Below are 19,371 nucleotides of genomic sequence, written 5' to 3' on the forward strand. Positions count from 1 at the left end.
GCTCCCAGAGGAAACCCATGTAGATACAAGGAAAATATGCAAACTTCACACAGTCAGTTGCCTGAGGCTGGAATCGAACCTGGGTTATTGGCATAGTGAGGCAGCAGTGCTAACCACTGAGCTACTATGCTGCACAGTGTAGCTTACAAGAGCCCAAGTTGGATACTGGAAGCATATTTCTTGTTGGGGAAAGTTTAGATCTTGGGGGCATTGTTTAAGAATAAGGCTGTCTTTCTTACGATAGTGAGCAGATTTTAAAAATTTTTTGATGGGCATTAGTCTGTGAATGTTCTTCTTCAGAAAGTACATGCTAGTAAATGTTTTCAAAGCTAAGTGAGATAGGTTTTACATAATTGAGGGAGTCAAGGATTTATTAGTGTGTAGTGAGAGGCGAAGGGCAGTTATAAAATTGATGTTGAGATCCCAACAAGTTCAGCCATGGTCTCAGTGAACAGTGGAGCAGGCTGAAAGCGCTGAATGACCTCTCCAGCTCTGAAGGCTTATGTTTCTGCATTGCAAAGTTGTCACTTTGAAAAGTGTTATTCAGATTTTATGAATATGAGCTTCTAAAATACATTTGATCAAGTGCCACATCATTGATGTAATGGAAAAATTGAAGCCTGTTAGTGGTGACCTCAGAAATAGTGTGGTGGGTCTTGTGGTACAGTTATAGTATCCCTATCTCTGAGTAAGGAGGTTCAGATTCAAGTTGCATCTGCTCCAGAGGTGTGTAATAACATCAACAAACCGGTTGTTTAGAAAATATCTTGGAACAAAACTGTGATCTCTGGCATATGTAAAGGGTGTAGAATGAAACAGACAAAGCATGTGCTGCCATACATAGAAAGCATAAACCAAATGGGCTCTGAGGCAGTAGTAGTGACCCTGCCTCTGGACCAGGATGTTTAAGTCCCAAATTCTCCAGAAGTCGGTATTATATAGGTTGATTGGGAAGTGTCTAAAAAAAAGGAGAAAAATCAATGCAGTTATATTTAGATGGATAGATTAGCAAAGCTGACATAGTTCTTGTGTGAAAAAAAAAGTGTCCAGACAGAATAGCTGGAGAACTAATTCCTTTAAGGGAGGCAAACAAACTATTTATCTTTTATTTAATAGGGAATAGAGAATAAAAGTAGTAAAGTCTTGCTAAAATTGTTCAAGACACAGAGTAGATCACAAGCTGGAGTACTATGAATAGTTTTGGTGCCCTTTTAGCATTGGAGGCAGTCTAACGGACTTTCACTGGATTGATCCCAAGTACGGAGGTACTTTCTTGTGAGAAGAGGTTGAGTAAATTGGGCCTGTACTCACTGAAGTTTAGAATGAAAGGCAATCTTGTTGAAATATAAAAGGTAATTAGGGGACTTGACAGGGTAAATGCAGTGATTGTCTCCCTTGTAAAAGAATCTAGGACTAGAGGGTATAATTTCAGATTAAAGGCCCTCCCCTTCATTTAAGACAAAATTGAGGAGAAATTTCTTATGTTGGATAATGTGAATCTGTGGAATTCTATACGACAGAGGGTTGTCAAATGTTGACTCATTAAGTATATTCAGGGGAAAAGGCAGAAAAGTCAAGTTGATGGTTATCAGATAAACCATGATTTCATTGAATGGCAGAGCAGAGTTGATGAACCAAGTGGTGTGCTTCTGTCATAACATCTTATGGTTACTGAAGCATCGATGCCCAGAGGAAAATTCTTTAAAGTGATTGGTAAAGAGCAAATGACAACACAGATAATTTTTTTTTAATGTACTGAATGGTTTGTGTCTGGACTGTACTACTTGAGAGTGCTGTGGTGGTAGACTTAATCATATTTTCCAAAAGGAAATTGGATAAGTACTTTAAGATCACAAGATAATTTGCAGGCTATAGAGAATGAATGGAGGTAGGTATAGTTGGTTATGGAACAAACTAAGTTTCTGTTGCTGTTATGACAGGCATAGCACAGCACAGAAGGAAACTGGTTCTGTGATCCTGTGGTGTCTAAGATATGTTTTATAAATGTTTGCGATGGTTTCCTTGCCTCTATATTCCATGCTTTTACTCAAAACAGAAGATCCCATAATGATTTTTGAATTGACTTCTTGCTGCCTTAATACAACTTTCCTCACCAACCTTTCATTTACTTTCTAAGTGCACTTGTGAGGTATAAAATCAAATGAGTTGTGCTTGTGTCCTTGTCAAGATCAATATGCTTTAAAAAAAGCTTTTACATTTCCAGCACAAAATCTTCTCATACATCTGTAAATCATTACTTACTGCGCAATTGATACTTGGAGATATAGAAATAAAAGTCTTTATTAATGTATTAGCACAATGGATAGCCCCATATTGTGCGTGTAGTGTAGAGCATGCATTCCATTGAAATCCACACTTTACAGGAAACTATCCACAATCATTCCTAGTTTCTAATGTGCTCACGTTTCACCATGTCATAATGTTAAAAATTCATCAAAAGGCTCTTCATTTAGTTTTCAGAAAATTCCCAAACTGAACGCAGTGATCTTCCAAAGTTATCTGCATGCCGCAGAATGTGTTTCTTTGATGACAGACTGTCCTTCCTCCCTCTCAGAGGACCTGAAACATTCTGTTTGCTGACCACACCAATGCACTCTTTGTTTCTGGTGAGACTATACTTTCTATCTCTCTGTTTTTCTGTCTAAAACTGAAACAGAAGTCATGGTCAGTCCAGTTGCTCACGCTTTTGTTTTCAGTTATGAACAATTCATACCTTATGGGTTGTGTTTATTACCATTTAACTACAGGGGATGTACACAGTGCCTATGAAATTTAGTATGAGGGCAGGGTGAGGAGTGGAGTTGTGAGTTGGGATAGTGAGTGAGCATGTGGAGTTGGTATAAGGGGTGCAAATGGAGTAGGAGGTGGGAGTGATCAAGACAGAATGTCCGTCTGAGCTTAATGAGGGTGGTGATGTTTCCTTAGGCATCAGTGACATCACATGTGCATATGGGCAGAGTTGGCATTGGCATCTGACATCCATCACAGCAAGATTTAAGAAGTGGGGCAACATCATCCGTGAGTGCGCAAACACATCCTGATGAGGGTGTGAAATCACTGGTGCCTCCTATGCAAATGCATGTGGTAGCCATTTTTGATAGCCATCTTGGCAATGGCAGTACACTCCATTTTAGTCAACCTGAGTCCTTGGTCTTCATTATGCCATTTTACCTCGGAATAAAGAGGCAATCCAAGCCATAGTCTTTTTATAAAACTTTGCAATCGTAATGTGTGCTATGGTTTGAGCTGATGTATTATGAGCAGTTTTAGGAAGAATGTCAAGCATTTATACAGTGCAGGTTACCTCGAATGGATCAGAAAGGTGAAATTTGAGCGACACAGAAAGACTACAGAAGCTGGAGTTGGTTTTCATAGAGCAGAGATGATGTTAAGTGAATTGATAGCAAAGAACTGTGGATGCTGGAATCCTGAAACAAGCAAAAGTGGAATTTGCTGAAGAAACTGAGCTGATTTAGCAGCTCCTGTAAGAGAAAACAGTTGTATTTAGAGTTCTGTGACCTTTCTTCAGAACTACTAGTGGGAACCAGGATGCTGATTGATGGCAGCTTAAAGTTAGCATCAGAAGAGTCTCAGCTCTTGATCTTGTCCAACACGTTCAAGGTTTTTGCTCCCTGTGTGAATGAAGAAAAGGACCGTAGGGAGGATGGGAAAACTGACCACTGCACAGTGGTACAGAAGGTCTTTCAAGTGGGAGGAGCAAAAAGAAAAGTGGTAATGGCAAGAGATTCTATAATTAAAGGTACAGATAATATCCTTTGTAAGTAGGATTAAGAGTCACAGATGGGACATTGCCGACCTGGTGCCAGGTAAGGGACATCTCAAACTGGCTGGGAAGGATATTGAATGTAAGGGGGAGGATCCAGTTGTTGTGGTTCATGTCAGGGTCTACAACACAGGCACGAGGTCGTGTTTGGGGAAGTGGGAAAAACATTAACGAACTGGATTATTACCTGAACCACGTGTAAGTTGGCTAGAGATCATAAAATTAGGCAAGTAAATGCGTGGCTAAAGCAGTTGCGTGGCAAGGAGAGGTTCCATTTAGTGGGGCACTGGCATCAGTATTGTGACAGGACGAAACTATCATTAGGATGGGCTCAACTTGAACTGATTTGGGACCAGTGTCCTAGTGGAAAGATGAAATAGGATGGTCACAAAGACTTTAAACTAGTAATTGGGTGTAGATTGGGTGTTCGGGCTCAGATGAAGTCAGTACAGTTTCAAAATCAGGGAACAGGATAGGGTGAAGACATAGTCAGGGATCCTACTTCAGGTATGGCAGTAAATGGCAAAACATTAAGAAGTGTATTGATTAAGTTAGAAGAGAGAAATAATAAACATCAGTGCTGAGCAACAGGTTAGAATGTGTGTCTGAACTAAGAGTTCTGTGTACAAATGCACAAAGTGTACGCAATTAATTAAATGTGCTGCAAGTACAAATTCAAATCCGAGATTTTGGCACAATAATCATAACTGAGATATGTCTGCAGGAAAGTTGCAACTGGCAACTCACAATACCATGTTATAACATGGTGAGTACAGATAGGGAAAGTGACAGAGGAGGTGAAGTATCTTTATGGATTAGAAACAAAATGAGTTTGATAGTGAGGGAGAATATAATGATGGGAAGGGCATCAGTGGAGACCATATGGCTGGAACTGAGGACGAGTAAAGGATCGAAAACTGGAAAAGATGTGGTGTATAGACCCTCTGGTAGCAGCTCTGAAATGCTGGATTGTATAATCACAGAAATAAGAAAAATGTGTAGCTGTACAGTGGAATTAAAGAGCGTTTTTGACTTTAACATAGATTGGGATAGGCAGACAAGCACCTGTCAGAAAGATAGTGAATTTGTGGAATGTATCTGGGATAGTTTCCTCTAGCAACATGTCTTGGAATGTACCAAGGGGGAAAACAGTGTTGGATTTAGTAATAAATATTGAGCTGATTTTAATTAGTAACCTAATTAAATGTGGACATTTATCAAATTGTTATGATAACATGGTTGAGTTCAATGAAATGTTTGAAACTGAAACGCACTAATCAGCTACTTGGGTTTTAGGTTTAGGAAAGGCCAACTTTATTGAGATAAGACTGCAAATGTCACAGTAAACTGAGAAAATCTGTGAATGGGTAAAACAACTGAATAGCAAAGAATGTTTGAAGAAACAGTGAACCCAGTACAAACCAGTTTATACACCTGAGAGGGTAAAGCTCCACTTCACAGAAAAAGAACAGCTGTTGACACCTAAAGATTTAAGAGTCAAAATAAAACTTAACTAAAGGGCTTACAAACATGAGAAACAGCATAGATTGTGGTGAATGGGGAAGACACAAAAAACGAGCAAAGAGCTACAAAGCAGCTCATGAGAACGGCTAAATGAGATTATGAAAGGAAGCTTGCAAGGGTCATCAAAATCAATAAGAAATTTTATACTTAAAGAAACGTGGGTGGTTGGAGCAATGTTGGGCCACTAATGAGTGAAAGTAAGGATTTTGCCAGTAACAATGGTTAAAATGGCAGACATATTGAATAATTACTTTGCCTCCATATTTATAGCATTAAAAGATTATAGCTTGCCAGAAGAGCTGGCGAAATTCAGGAAAAGAGAATAAATAAAATCAACATCAAGCATAATATCAGTAATGAGAAAATTAATGGATTTAGGGAGTGACAAATCCCCAGGACCTGACAGTTTCCATCCAAGAAATAGAGCACATTGTAGGCACCCTAACTGTAATCTTTCAGAGTTCTCTCGATACAGGAGTTGTCTCTCATCATTGCAAAATTGCACGTGACTTACTTTTTTTAAGTTGAAAGAGGAAAACCAGGGAATTACAAACCAGTTAGCTGAATATCTATTGTGGGGAAATTGTTGGAATAAAGAATAAAGTATCTGATAGCCTAAAATTTTCAGTTAATCAAGGAGCGCTGCCATGGATTTACGACAAGTGCATCGTGAAATTGAATTTTTTTGAAGAGTCACCTCCAGTATTGGATAGAGGAATGTATATGGATGTCCATAAAGCATTTGATAAAGTCCTGTTAAGTTCTGATAACAATGGTTGAGTTACAGAGATTGTGCTATAGTTGAGGACACATTACTGACATAACTGGGAAATTGGTTGAGTGGGAGGCAACAGAAATTCTGTAAAATGAATAGATACTGAAATTGGTAGGATGTGACAAGTAATGTCCCAGAAGGAGCTGTGTTCAGGCCTCAATTATTTTTACAATTTATTAACGACTGCGATAATGGCATAGAGCGTCAAATGTCCAAATTTGCCTATGACACGAAATTAAGCGGCACTGATGACAATATAGATGTTGCCTATCAATATCCTTTTGTAATTTTATGCTGAGGTTATGGACAAAGTTGTGGCAGATTGTGTTCAGTGTAAGTAAGAGACTATCTGTTTTTGAAATGAAAAAGTATAGATCAGGAGACTTTCTAGATGGTAATAAGTTAAAAACACTTTAAAAAACCTTGATTAGAACCTGCTTGGAGCAATGCGAGTAGGTTGGGGTACCACATCTTAGGAAGGATATATTGGCCTTCGAGGGAGTACAATGTAGGTTTACAAGAATAATCCCTGGATTTCAGGGGTTAAGTTATCAGGAGAGATTTTATAATTTTGATCTGTTTTCAAGTGATGGGCTTGTTAGTGAGTGAGCATTTTGGTGATGGTGACCACAATTCTGTGACTTTCACCTTGGCTATGGAGAGAGATAGGTGCGTGCAACAGGGCAGGTTTTACAATTGGGGAAAGGGTAAATACGATGCTGCAAGACAGGATCTGAGGAGCATAAATTGGGAGCATAGGCTGTCAGGTAAGGATGTTGTGGAAATGTGGAACTTTTTCAAGGAACAGATACGACGTGTCCTTGATATGTATGTACCTGTCAGGCAGGAAAAGAGATGGTCGTGTGAGGGAACCTTGGTTGACGAGGGAGGTTGAACGCCTTGTAAGGAGGAAGAAGGAGGCTTACATAAGGTTGAAGAAACAAGGTTCAGACAGAGCGTTGGAGGGATACAGGATAGCCAGGAGGGAGCTGAAGAAAGGGATTAGGAGAGCTAAGAGAGGGCATGAAAAATCTTTGGCGGATAGGATCAAGGATAACCCCAAGGCCTTTTATGCGTATGTGAGAAACATGAGAATGACGAGAACGAGGGTATGTCCAATCAAGGACAGTAGTGGGAGACTGTGTATTGAATTGGAAGAAATAGGAGAGGTCTTGAATGAGTACTTTTCTTCAGTATTTACAAATGAGAGGGACCGTATTGTTGAAGAGGAGAGTATGAAACAAACTGGTAAGCTAGAGCAGATACTTGTTAGGAAGGAAAATGTGTTGGGCATTTTGAAAAATTTGAGGATAGACAAGTCCCCCGGGCCTAACGGGATTAGATCAGATTAGATTACTTAGTGTGGAAACAGGCCCTTCGGCCCAACAAGTCCACACCGCCCCGCCGAAGCGCAACCCACCCATACCCCTACATGCACCCCTTACCTAACACTACGGGCAATTTAGCATGGCTAATTCACCTGAACTGCACATCTTTGGACTGTGGGAGGAAACCGGAGCACCCGGAGGAAACCCACGCAGACACGGGGAGAACTTGCAAACTCCACACAGTAGTCGCCTAAGGCAGGAATTGAACCCGGGTCTCTGGCGCTGTGAGGCAGCAGTGCTAACCACTGTGCCACCGTGCCGCCCACACGCCCACATATCCTAGGATTATGTGGGAAGCAAGAGAGGAAATTGCAGAGCCGTTGGCAATGATCTTTTCGCCTTCACTCTCAATGGGGATGGTGCCAGGTGACTGGAGAGTGGCGAATGTTGTGCCCCTGTTCAAAAAAGGGAATAGGGATAACCCCGGGAATTACAGGCCAGTTAGTTGTTCTTCGGTGGTAGGCAAAGTAATGGAAAGGGTACTGAGGGATAGGATTTATGAGTATCTGGAAAGACACTGCTTGATTAGGGACAGCCAGCACGGATTTGTGAAGGGTAGGTCTTGCCTTACAAGTCTTATTGAATTCTTTGAGGAGGTGACCAAGCATGTGGATGAGGGTAGAGCAGTGGATGTTGTGTACATGGATTTTAGTAAGGCATTTGATAAGCTTCCCCATGGTAGGCTTATGCAGAAAGTCAGGAGGCATGGGATAGTGGGAAATTTGGCCAGTTGGATAGAGAACTGGCTAACTGGTCGAAGTCAGAGAGTGGTGGTAGATGGTAAACATTCAGCCTGGAGCCCAGTTACAAGTGGAGTTCCGCAGGGATCAGTTCTGGGTCCTCTGCTGTTTGTAATTTTTATTAATGACTTGGAAGAGGGAGTCGAAGGGTGGGTCAGTAAATTTGCAGACGATACGAAGATTAGTGGAGTTGTGGATAGTGAGGAGGGCTGTTGTCGGCTGCAAAGGGACTTAGATATGATTCTGGATTAGTGGTGCTGGAAGAGCACAGCAATTCAGGCAGCCGAGGATATGGAGGTGCTGGGCCTCCTCCACTGCCGCTCCCTCACCACCAGACGCCTGGAGGAAGAATGCCTCATCTTCCGCCTTGGAACACTTCAACCCCAGGGCATCAATGTGGATTTCAACAGTTTCCTCATTTCCCCTTCCCCCACCTCATCCTAGTTTCTAACCTCCAGCAACTCGACTTGTCCGGACTTGTCCGACCTGCCCAGCTCCTTTTCCACCTATCCACTCCACCCTCTCTTCCCTGACCTATCACCTTCATCTCCTTCCCCACTGACCTATTGTACTCTATGCTACTCTCTCCCCACCCCCACCCTCCTCTAGCTTATCTCTCCATGCTTCAGGCTCTCTGCCTTTATTCCTGATGAAGGGCTTTTGCCCGAAAAAAAAAGATTTTGCCTGTCCTCGGATGCTGCCTGAATTGCTGTGCTCTTCCAGCACCACTAATCCAGAATCTGGTTTCCAGCATCTGCAGTCATTGTTTTTACCTCCGACTTAGATATGATGCAGAGCTAGGCTGAGGAGTGGCAGATGGAGTTCAACCCTGTCAAGTGTGAGGTTGTCCATTTTGGAAGGACAAATAAGAATGCGGAATACAGGGTTAACGGTAGGGTTCTTAGTAAGGTGGAGGAGCAGAGGGATCTTGGAGTCTATGTTCATAGATCTTTGAAAGTTGCTACTCAGGTGCATAGAGCTTGTAAGAAGGCCTACAGTGTATTAGCGTTCATTAGCAGAGGGATTGAATTCAAGAGTCGTGAGGTGATGTTGCAGCTGTATAGGACCTTGGAAAAGGCCACATTTGGAGTACTGTGTGCAGTTCTGGTCGCCTTATTTTAGGAAAGATGTGGAAGCTTTGGAGAGGATGCAGAGGAGATTTACCAGGATGTTGCCTGGAATGGAGAATAGGTCGAAACAGGATAGGTTGAGAGTGCTAGGCCTTTACTCATTGGAACAGCGAAGGATGAGGGGTGACTTGATCAAGGTTTATAAGATGATCAGGGGAATAGATAGAGTAGACAGAGACTTTTTTCCCTGGGTACAACAGAGTGTTACAAAGGGACATAAATTTAAGGTGAAGGGTGGAAGGTATAGGGGGGATGCCAAGGGTAGGTTCTTTACCCAGAGAATGGTGGGGGCTTGGAATGTGCTGCCTGTGGGAGTGGCAGAGTCAGAATCATTGGTGACCTTTAAGTGGCAATTGGATAGGTACATGGATGGGTGCTTAAGCTAGGACAAAATTTCGGCACAATATCGTGGGCCAAAGGGCCTGTTCTGTGCTGTATTGTTCTATGTTCTATGTTTCTGTAAAAATTAGATGGTTAAGGACTCATCTGATTGAAGTCTTCAAAGTATTGACAGCAATAGACAGGATAGATAAAGAAAACCATCCCTAGCAGTTGGAGATTTTAGAGCTGGGGGTGTAGTCTGAGAATTAGGGCCAGACTCTTCAGGAGAGATGTTAGGATGCATTTCTACATGCCCTTGAGAAAGTGGTGGTGAGCTGCTGCCTTGAACTGTTGAAGTCTGAGTACTGTAAGTATACCCATTAGTGCCATTAGAAGGGGAATTCCAGGATTTTCACCAAGCAGCAGTAAGGAATGATGGTAGATTTCCAAGTTAGGATGGTGAGTGGCTCAGAGCTAACTTGCAGGTGGTGTTCCTATGTATCTACTGCCCTTGTCCTTCTATATGGACATGTAATTGGTTGGGAAAGAGCTGTGTATAGATTCTTAGTGAATTCTGCAGTGCTTCTTGCAGGTGGTAAACATTACTGCTGCTGAGCATCAATGGCGGAGGGAGTGGATGCTTGTTGATGTGGTGCCAGTCTTGAATGATGTCAAGCTCCTTGTGTATTGTTGGATTAGATTAGATTAGATTACTTACAGTGTGGAAACAGGCCCTTCGGCCCAACAAGTCCACACCGCCCCGCCGAAGCGCAACCCACCCATACCCCTACATTTACCCCTTACCTAACACTACGGGCAATTTAGCATGGTCAATTCACCTGACCTGCACATCTTTGGACTGTGGGAGGAAACCGGAGCACCCGGAGGAAACCCACGCAGACATTTAGGGACTATTCCATCACTTTTTTTGCCTTGTAGATGGTGAACAGGCTTTTAGTTAATTGCTGCCATATTCCTAACTTCTGACCTGCTCTTGTAGCCAAGGTATTTATATGACAAGTCCAGTTGAATTTCTGGTCAATGTTGATAGTGGGTCATTCTGTAATGGTAATGCTATTGAATGTCGAGGGATAGTGGTCAGATAATCACTTACTGGAGATAGTCATTGTCGGGAATTTGTGTAGCATGAATGTTACTTTCTATTATTTAGCCGAAGCCTCTGTAATGTCCAGGTCTTGTTACATTTGAACATAGTTTGCTACAGACTACTTTATGAATATTGGTTGAAAAATAGCTGACTCAAGAAAAAGAAACTTCAAGTGAGCTGCTATCATTTGGAATGCACTGCATGAATACATGGCAGCAGCAAATTAGTGTAGTCCAGAGAGCAGACTAATGCTCACAAGTTCAAATCACAAGTTCCAAAAAGACCACTCCCTCCGTGACTCCCTTGTCAGGTCCACACCCCCCACCAACCCAACCTCCACTCCGGCACCTTCCCCTGCAACTGCAAGGAATGCAAAACTTGCGCCCACACCTCCCCCTTTACTTCCTTCCAAGGCCCCAAGGGATCCTTCCATATCCACCACAAATTCACCTGCATCTCCACACACATCATTTACTGCATCTGCTGCACCCGATGTGGCCTCCTCTATATTGGGGAGACAGGCTGCCTACTTACGGAATGTTTCAGAGAACACCTCTGGGACACCCGGACCAACCAACCCAACCACCCCGTGGCTCAACACTTCAACTCCCCCTCCCACTCCACCAAGGACATGCAGGTCCTTGGACTCCTCCATCGCCAGACCATAGCAACACGACGGCTGGAGGAAGAGCGCCTCATCTTCCGCCGAGGAACCCTCCAACCACAAGGGATGAACTCAGATTTCTCCAGTTTCCTCATTTCCCCTCCCCCCACCTTGTCTCAGTCCCAACCCTCGAACTCAGCACCACCTTCCTAACCTGCAATCTTCTTCCTGACCTCTCTGCCCCCACTCCCACTCCAGCCTATCACCCTCACCTTAACCTCCTTCCACCTATCGCATTTCCAACGCACCTCCCCCAAGTCCCTCCTCCCTACCTTTTATCTTAGCCTGTTGGCACACTCTCCTCATTCCTGAAGAAGGGCTCATGCCCGAAATGTCAATTCTCCTGCTCCTTGGATGCTGCCTGACCTGCTGCGCATTTCCAGCAACACATTTTCAGCTCTGATCTCCAGCATTTGCAGTCCTCACTTTCTCCTCCAAGTTCAAATCCCAACATGGCAACTGGTGAAATTTAAATTCAGTTAACAAATTTGTTATTGAAGGTTCGTCTCCATGATGGTGATCATGAGAAATATCATAGTTGAGCAAACCCTACTAGTTCAGAAATGTCCTTTAAGGAAGAAAATCTGCCATCCTTACCTAATTTGGCATGTGTGTGATTCCAGATCCACAGCAATGTGTTTGACAATTAATGGCCTCTGAAATGGCCGAGCAAGCCACTCAGTTTAAGGGCAGTTAGCGATGGACAACAAATGCTGACCTTGCAAGGATGCCCATATTCCTGAAATGTTGCCAAAAGTCCTTGAAATATGCTTTCAGGGTTTTGGGAAAAATATGGGGTCATGGAACAAATTTGTTGGTGCCTGCAGAGAGCTAAAATGGGTACGATAGACTAATAGGTGTTCTTTACTTCATTTCCTCCATCATAAAGTCAGAAATGGGGATATTGATTGGCACAATGGTCAGCACCATTTGTGATGCCTCAGATACTAAAGCACAGAATCTCAAAATTATTAGTCTATTCAGCCCATCATGCTGTATTATCTAGTGTCAATCTCCTGCCTTTTCCCTGTGTCCCTGCACACTACTATTATTCAAATACCCTCTTGACTGCCTCATTTGAACCTGACTTCAACACCTTTCCAGCCAGTGCATTTCATACCTTAACTTGTTGTCTGAAATAGATTTTCCTTGTGTCATCCTTGCTCTGTTTGCACATAATTTTAAATCAAAGGCTTCTCACTTTTGTTTCTTTTAAAAGCAGAAACAGTGTCACCCTATTTAACCTGTCCAGGCCACTCATGAAATCTACAATTAGATCTCCTCTCAGCCGCCTTATCAATAAGAACAACAATTCCAACTTTTTCAGCTGAGGATAGATGGAAGTTTCTCATACCTGGAACCACTTCAGTAAATAGAAGCAGTCTCTGTCTAAATGCAGCAAGACCTGCACAACATCCAAACTAGGGATGATAGATGGAAATAACACATGCCACAGAAGTGATTGGAAATGACCATCTTCAACACGAGAGAATTTAACCATTAATCCTTGATATGTCATTGTGTTACTGTTGCTGAAACCCTCAATATTAAAAGATTAATGTATGGGTGTCACTATTGACTGGAAGTGACTGGACCAACCAATTAAATACTATGCTACAAGAGCAGGACAGAGGTTGGAAATTCTCTGGTGTACAACTCCTATTCTGTCTTTAGGTGAAAGTACTAAATTGGGGGAAGGCTAACTATCAGAATATTGGGCAGGAATTGGGGGCAGCTGATGAAGGTGAATTCCCATCTTGCCTGTGTGAATCTTTTAAAGACCTGGTGATTGGAGTTGTGGACCAGCATGTTCCTGCAAAAATGAAGGATAAGGATGACGAGAAATTGAGAACCTAATCAAAAAAAAGAGGCATATGTAACGTTTAGGAAACTGAAAGTAGACAGAGCCCTCGAAGTAGACAAAGATTTCAGGAAAAAACTCAAACAAGGAATTAGGAGGGCTAAGAGGTCTTTGGCAAACACAATTATGGAAAATCCCAAGGTGTTTTACACATATATAAGGACATCATCCTCACTTGGAAATGTATCACAGTTTCTTCATTTTCATAGAGTCACACAGCATGGAAACAGACTTTGCTCCAATTAATCCAAGCCGACCAGGTTTCCCAAACTGAGCTAGTCAAATTTGCCTGCAGTTAGCCCATATCCCTTTAAACTTTTCCTATTCATGCTCCTGTCCAAAACCATAGCTCAGGACAGGGTTAAAATCCTGGAACATCCATTATATCAGTGATATCATGTGTACTTTTCTTTGTCAGATGTGTTTCATGATTTTTAGTCTTTTTTTGTAGATTTTGAAGATTAATTACTATTACAAAGAATTTTGAAAATAAATCTGATTTGCTAAGATGTTTTATTTTCCTTCCTGACCCATCTAGAGGCAAAACTGCAATACTGACAGATAACAGAATTCGTATAATGAATGAAGTTATATCAGGAATGCGAATCATCAAAATGTATGCATGGGAAACGCCCTTTTCAAATTTGATTGCTCAAGTTAGAAAGTAAGTTTTCTTTAAACCATATACACTATAACGTGTGTACAATGGTTAGGACCAAACTGTTTCTGGATTTCAGACTTTTCTGATTCATAGATTAATGTTAAAAGTGTCTAGCTATAAATACGTGAACTGCAAAACAACAAAACACAGTGAACCAGTTATAAGTATGATAAAAGTTTTCTCAAAATACTGTATATTCCATGTTTGTGCCAGAGTGCTGGACAGAAATCATGCCCTGAGTTGCTTGGGCCTGTCCAAAACGTTTCCAGGTAATCTATATTTGCAAACAATGGATTTCTGGACTGGTCAGAATACAATATAGTACCATTTACTCATTCAGTAAATATGAACTGAAAACCCAGGTCATTTTATAAGTAAGTTACTGGTATATTGTAATTTATCTGACAGCTGGATTTTACATTAATAGTCCAGGAAGTAATGTTTGTGTTCCTGATTTTTGCACAGCAAGGCCAAATTTTATGTGAAATAAAAACAGTGTTGGAGAGCTGAGTAGCACTAGCACTGACAATGGAGAGAGAGAGAGAGAGTGTTCACAGAAGAGTCACGTTGGGACAGAATTGTTTGTTCCGATTCTCTCTCCACGAATGTTGCCAAAGCTGCTGAGTTTCTCCATCACGTTTATATTTTTATTTCAGATTTCCAGCACGTGTGAGTGTGTGTGAGAGAGAGAGAGAGAGAGAGAGAGAGAGAGAACACTATATGTATATATAGCACCAGCTAATGTAATTTGCATTATTAAAAGGTTGGGCCACATGTCAGGACAATAACAGTCATGAGCTTACTTAATGTTAAATTCTGAAGTTCCAACAATGGTAAGAAAAAATTGAGAAAACTGAATCTGAAGTTTATTAGTCTCCTAACTTTAGATTTATAAAATGTGATAGTCCATGTGACCAATGCAAAATGTCCTCCTGTAAGCTTTCACAATACCTTTTCAAGTTGACAACATGTGTAACTTTTCTGAAAATAGTATTTACTTTCATAAAAACTCTTTCATCTTCCCTTTTCTGTCCTGCTCCTCCTTCCCACTACATTCAATGGGCATCTTTTCTCATTAGAAATCTTTGGAAGGCAACACCTAGGTCATTTTCAAGAGGAAGGAAGTTTTCATCGTATATTAAGAGGACAGGAGATTCCAATGTTTTTATCAGTATTTTTATATTTTAGTCTGGAATACAATCTGTGCCACGTCTCAATTGGATCTGCAATCTGTGATTCAGAGAGAGAAAAGACATAGTTACATAAATCTTTTTAATGAAAACGAGAGCCCCTCAAAATGCATTCATTCAGAGCTCTTATCAGGGAAATGGAGTGGGAAGTTCCAAAGAGGAAATATTAACTCTGCTCTTCTTTCCACAAACGTTGTTGGACCTACTGAGTTCCTCCAGCAACTACAGTGTTTTACATTAATTTCCAGGAATGTGAAGCTTTGTTAGAGGAAGCAACAGTGTGACAAGTCTTAAAGTATTACTATGACACAAATGACTAGTCCAATTTAGGGACAAAATAATTTTGGTAAGATTCATAATCTCGATAAGGTAATTTGAGAGAGGTATTTCTACTGAATGGTAAGTGCAGAGCAAATATTTACAACCATAAAATGAAGGGTCATAACATTATTGCAGAGTTTGGTTCTAAAATGAGGAAAAATGTTTTGTGGTTTTCAGTTCTGTGAAGACATTTGAGGTCCGTTATTTTGATCATTGAGTTCAAAATAGCATTTAGAAGGAGTCACGTGATTTCAACTAAATGAGGGACAAGTCACCTGGGAAATAATTGCTGAGATGTTTGCTGACTTCAGTTAAATAGCTACCAAAGAGAAGGCCCATAATAGCAGAGGTCCTGTTATTAGCAGTGTCGACGTGGTTTGGGTTGGAAAGAAATGCTTGGAAATAAGTGAGAAGAAAGCTCTAGAAGCAGAATGGCAGGGGACATAGCAAAATAAGGCAACTTATAAGACTAATGTAGCTAAAAAAAATCACACAGCACCAGGTTATAGTCCAAAAGATTTATTTGGAAGTACTAGCTTTTGGAGTGCTGCTCTTTTGTCACGTAGCTAGTGGAATAGGATCATAAGACACAGAAGTTTTAACATAATATCATAGTGTCATTCAACTGATATGATATATTGAACAAACCTACATTGCTGTTAAGTCTTTCATCTTTTAGAATGGGTTGCAGGTTTTGATTAATATGTAAATCCCTGAACTTCTTTCAAGTCACATTCTGCGATAATTTAAGGTTTTATAAAAGAAGGTAATATCTCAGCTCAGACAGTGTATTAAAGGTGTGAGGTTAGAGTCTGTCTGTATTCCAATCTTGAGTCAGACTGGTTCTATTTCCAAAGTAGGAATTTATAAAATGTTTACATAGATTGACTGCCTGCAGATTGTGTGTTTTTTGAGCAAAATAGAATGTATCTGCAAATGCAAATTCACCCCATAGATGGCAGCATGGTGTCTCAGTGGTTAGCATTACTGCCTCACAGCACCAGGGACCTGGGTTCGATTCCACCCCCGGGCGACTGTCAGTGTGGAGCTTGCATGTTCTTCCTCAGGCTGTGTGGCTTTACTTTGAGATGGCATGGTGGCTCAGTGGTTAGCACTGCTGCCTCACAGCGCCAGTCACCTGTGTTTGATTTCAGCCTCAGGTGATTGTCTGTGTGGAGTTTGCACATTTTCCCCGTGTCTGGTTTCCTCACACAATCCAAAAATGTGCAGGTTAGGTGAAATGGCTGTGCTAAATTGTCCAGTGTTCAGGGATGTATAGTCATGATTTGGAGGTGCCAGTGTTGGACTGGGGTGTACAAAGTTAAAAATCATACAACACCAGGTTATAGTCTAACAGGTTTATTTAGATGCACTCGCTTTCAGAGCACTGCTCCTTCATCAGGTGGTTGTGATCAGAGATGTGTAGGTTGGATGCATTAGTCAGGGGTAAAATGTAAGGGAATGGAACTGGGTGAGTTCCTCTTAGGAAGCTACATCTGGACTTGTTGGGCTGCAGGGTCTGTTTCCACACTAGAGATTCTGAGATGTGTGTGTGTGTGTGTGTGTGTGTGTGTGTGTGTGTGAGAGATGTAGTGTGACATGAACCCCAGGTCCTGGTTGAGGCCATCCTCATGGGTATAGAGAAGTGCAAGCTGATGTGTTTTGCAAAGAAGACTTGGGGCATGCACAATAAATGGTAGAATTATATCATTTCATAATTTCTATCATTCTCTTAATCTACATGGTTACACACCAAGTTCTAGGAAGTGATTTTGGGCTAGTTGATCAGTGCTGACACAAAAGGTGAAGCAGCCATTTTCCATGCTGTAGAACTTTTTTATTTTTATAATACTGTGAAGTGTAGAGAAAAGAAGGGACTGTGGAGTGCTTTTGTACATATCCTTGTAGTTAGCTAGAAAGGCAGGTAAGGGAATCAAGAGGTATATTGCATTATTAAACTTTATCAATCAAGGCATTAAATCGAAGAGCTGGAATTTTCTACTCTAACTGGTTGAAACCCTGCTGGAGGACTGTATGTACACATTTTTGGTCACTGTACTATAGGAAAGATATGATTGCATTACAGAGACTACAAGGAAGATTAATGGGACTATTTCTTAGAGTGGACAATGTTGGGCAGTGTGGGGTAATTTCCAGCAGAATAGGAGCCTGTTGGAAAACTTGATTGAAGTGTAAAAAAATTAGAGAGTAGAGTGTATAAGAAAGCACCCTTTTCTTGGTTGATAAGTCTAAAACCAAGGGCATAGATTTAATGAAAGATGTGTGAAAAAGTTGCCTTCAGGTCCCTTTTTAAATTTTTCACCTCTCTCATTAAACCTATGGCCTCTAGTTTTGGGCTCCCAACCCTGAGGAAAAGATCTTGGCAATTCACCTTATTTATACCCTCATGTTTGAATAAACCATGATAAGGTCACCCTCAGCTTCCTATGCTCCAGGGGAAAAAGCCCCAGCCTAACCAGCCTCTATAACTCAAGCTCTGCAGTCTTGGTTATTTTCGTGTAAATCTTTTTTGCATCCCTTCCGGTACAGACAGCAAGTATTTATGCTACTGTTATTGCTTACAGTTTGCAAAGTCTTTATTTTGTGGTTTATAGTTCAAGGGCTATATTCTGTTTCAGTAAGGTCAGAGGGAGAAGACCCCGAAAGTAATTAATGAATAATATGACCATATGATTTTAAGAGCCTTTAAAAGGTTTAATTCAAAAGGGAAGTGACGGCAGGATAGCTCAAAGCTGTGGTTTGCTGCTTCAGCTCTGTGGGAAGCCAAGCACATTTACAGTGCCCAGGGCCAACACAAGTGAATGACGTGTCAGCAGCTGAAGCTCCTGGAAGCCCAGGTTTCCGATCTGGAATACTTGCTAAGGACATTACGGGCATTTGTTTAGCTAAGAGTATGGTGGATAGCATGGACAGAGAGGTGGTCACACCCAGGCTAAGATTCCACAGATAGGAAGGGAATGGATGATCACCAGGCAGATTTTGAGGACAAGGCAGGTAGTGCAGGAACCTCCTGTGGTTATTCCCTTGATAAACATATATACTACTTTGAACACGATTAGAGTAGAATAGCTTCTCAGGGGAAACTAGGAACACAGGCAAACTTGTTACATAATGTTTGGGTCTACTACATTGGAGAGGAGGAGAACGTGTGAGTGTGTAATAGTTATAGGGGATTCAGTTGAAAGGGGAATAGCTAACTATTTCCGTGGCCACAAACAAAACTCCAGGATGGTATGCTGCCTCATTGGCGCTGGGGTCAAGGATGTCTCAGAGCAGCTGCATGCCATTCTGGAGGAGGGGTTAATGAACAGCCAGTGATAAGATACACATCAGTATCAATGACATAGGTCAAAAAATGCTGGAGGTCTCAAATGTTGAATATGGAAATTTAGAAAGTAAGTTGAAAAGTAGCACCTTAAACATCATGATCTCAGGATTAACACCAGCACCATTTGCTAGTCAGAGGAGAAATAATGGGATACATCATATGTTAATGTCATATACATGGACTTTAGTAAGGTGTTTGATAAGGTTCCCCATGGAGAAAGTGAAGTCACATGGTATGTAGGGTGTTCTAGCTAGGTGGATAAGGAACTGGTTGAGCAATAGGAGACAGAGAGTAATAGTTAAAGGGGGTTTCTCGAAATGGAGAAAGGTGACCAGTGGTGTTCCACAGGGATCAGTGCTGGGGCCACTGTTGTTTGTGATATACATAAATGATCTGGAAGACAGCACTGTTGGTATGATCAGCAAGTTTGCAGATGACACAAAGATTGGAGGAATAGCAGAAAGCTTAAGGAACTGTCAAAGAATACAGGAGAATATAGGTAGACTGGAGAGTTGGGCGGAGAAGTGGCAGATG

At 41.5% G+C, this 19,371-nt stretch overlaps 1 protein-coding gene across 4 annotated transcripts in view; it reads left to right on the top strand.

Annotated features, from left to right (window-relative positions):
• The window catches only part of abcc4 (ATP binding cassette subfamily C member 4 (PEL blood group)), a 624,022-nt gene that overhangs the window by 81,271 nt on the left and 523,380 nt on the right, over positions 1 to 19,371 (top strand). For 3 of the 4 annotated variants that reach the window (XM_087987997.1, XM_087987994.1, XM_087987996.1), the window contains one exon: positions 13,855 to 13,980. The exons of the other annotated variant lie outside the window; for it this stretch is intronic. In XM_087987997.1, coding sequence (XP_087844123.1) covers positions 13,855 to 13,980 — 126 coding nt within the window. The remainder of the gene's footprint in view (positions 1 to 13,854; positions 13,981 to 19,371) is intronic. 4 annotated transcript variants of the gene reach the window in all.

This window comes from Chiloscyllium plagiosum, unplaced genomic scaffold, assembly GCF_037043375.1.
Source record: "Chiloscyllium plagiosum isolate Xiang-an unplaced genomic scaffold, Cpla_swu_hap1 HiC_scaffold_6, whole genome shotgun sequence".
Classification (NCBI taxonomy): domain Eukaryota; kingdom Metazoa; phylum Chordata; class Chondrichthyes; order Orectolobiformes; family Hemiscylliidae; genus Chiloscyllium; species Chiloscyllium plagiosum.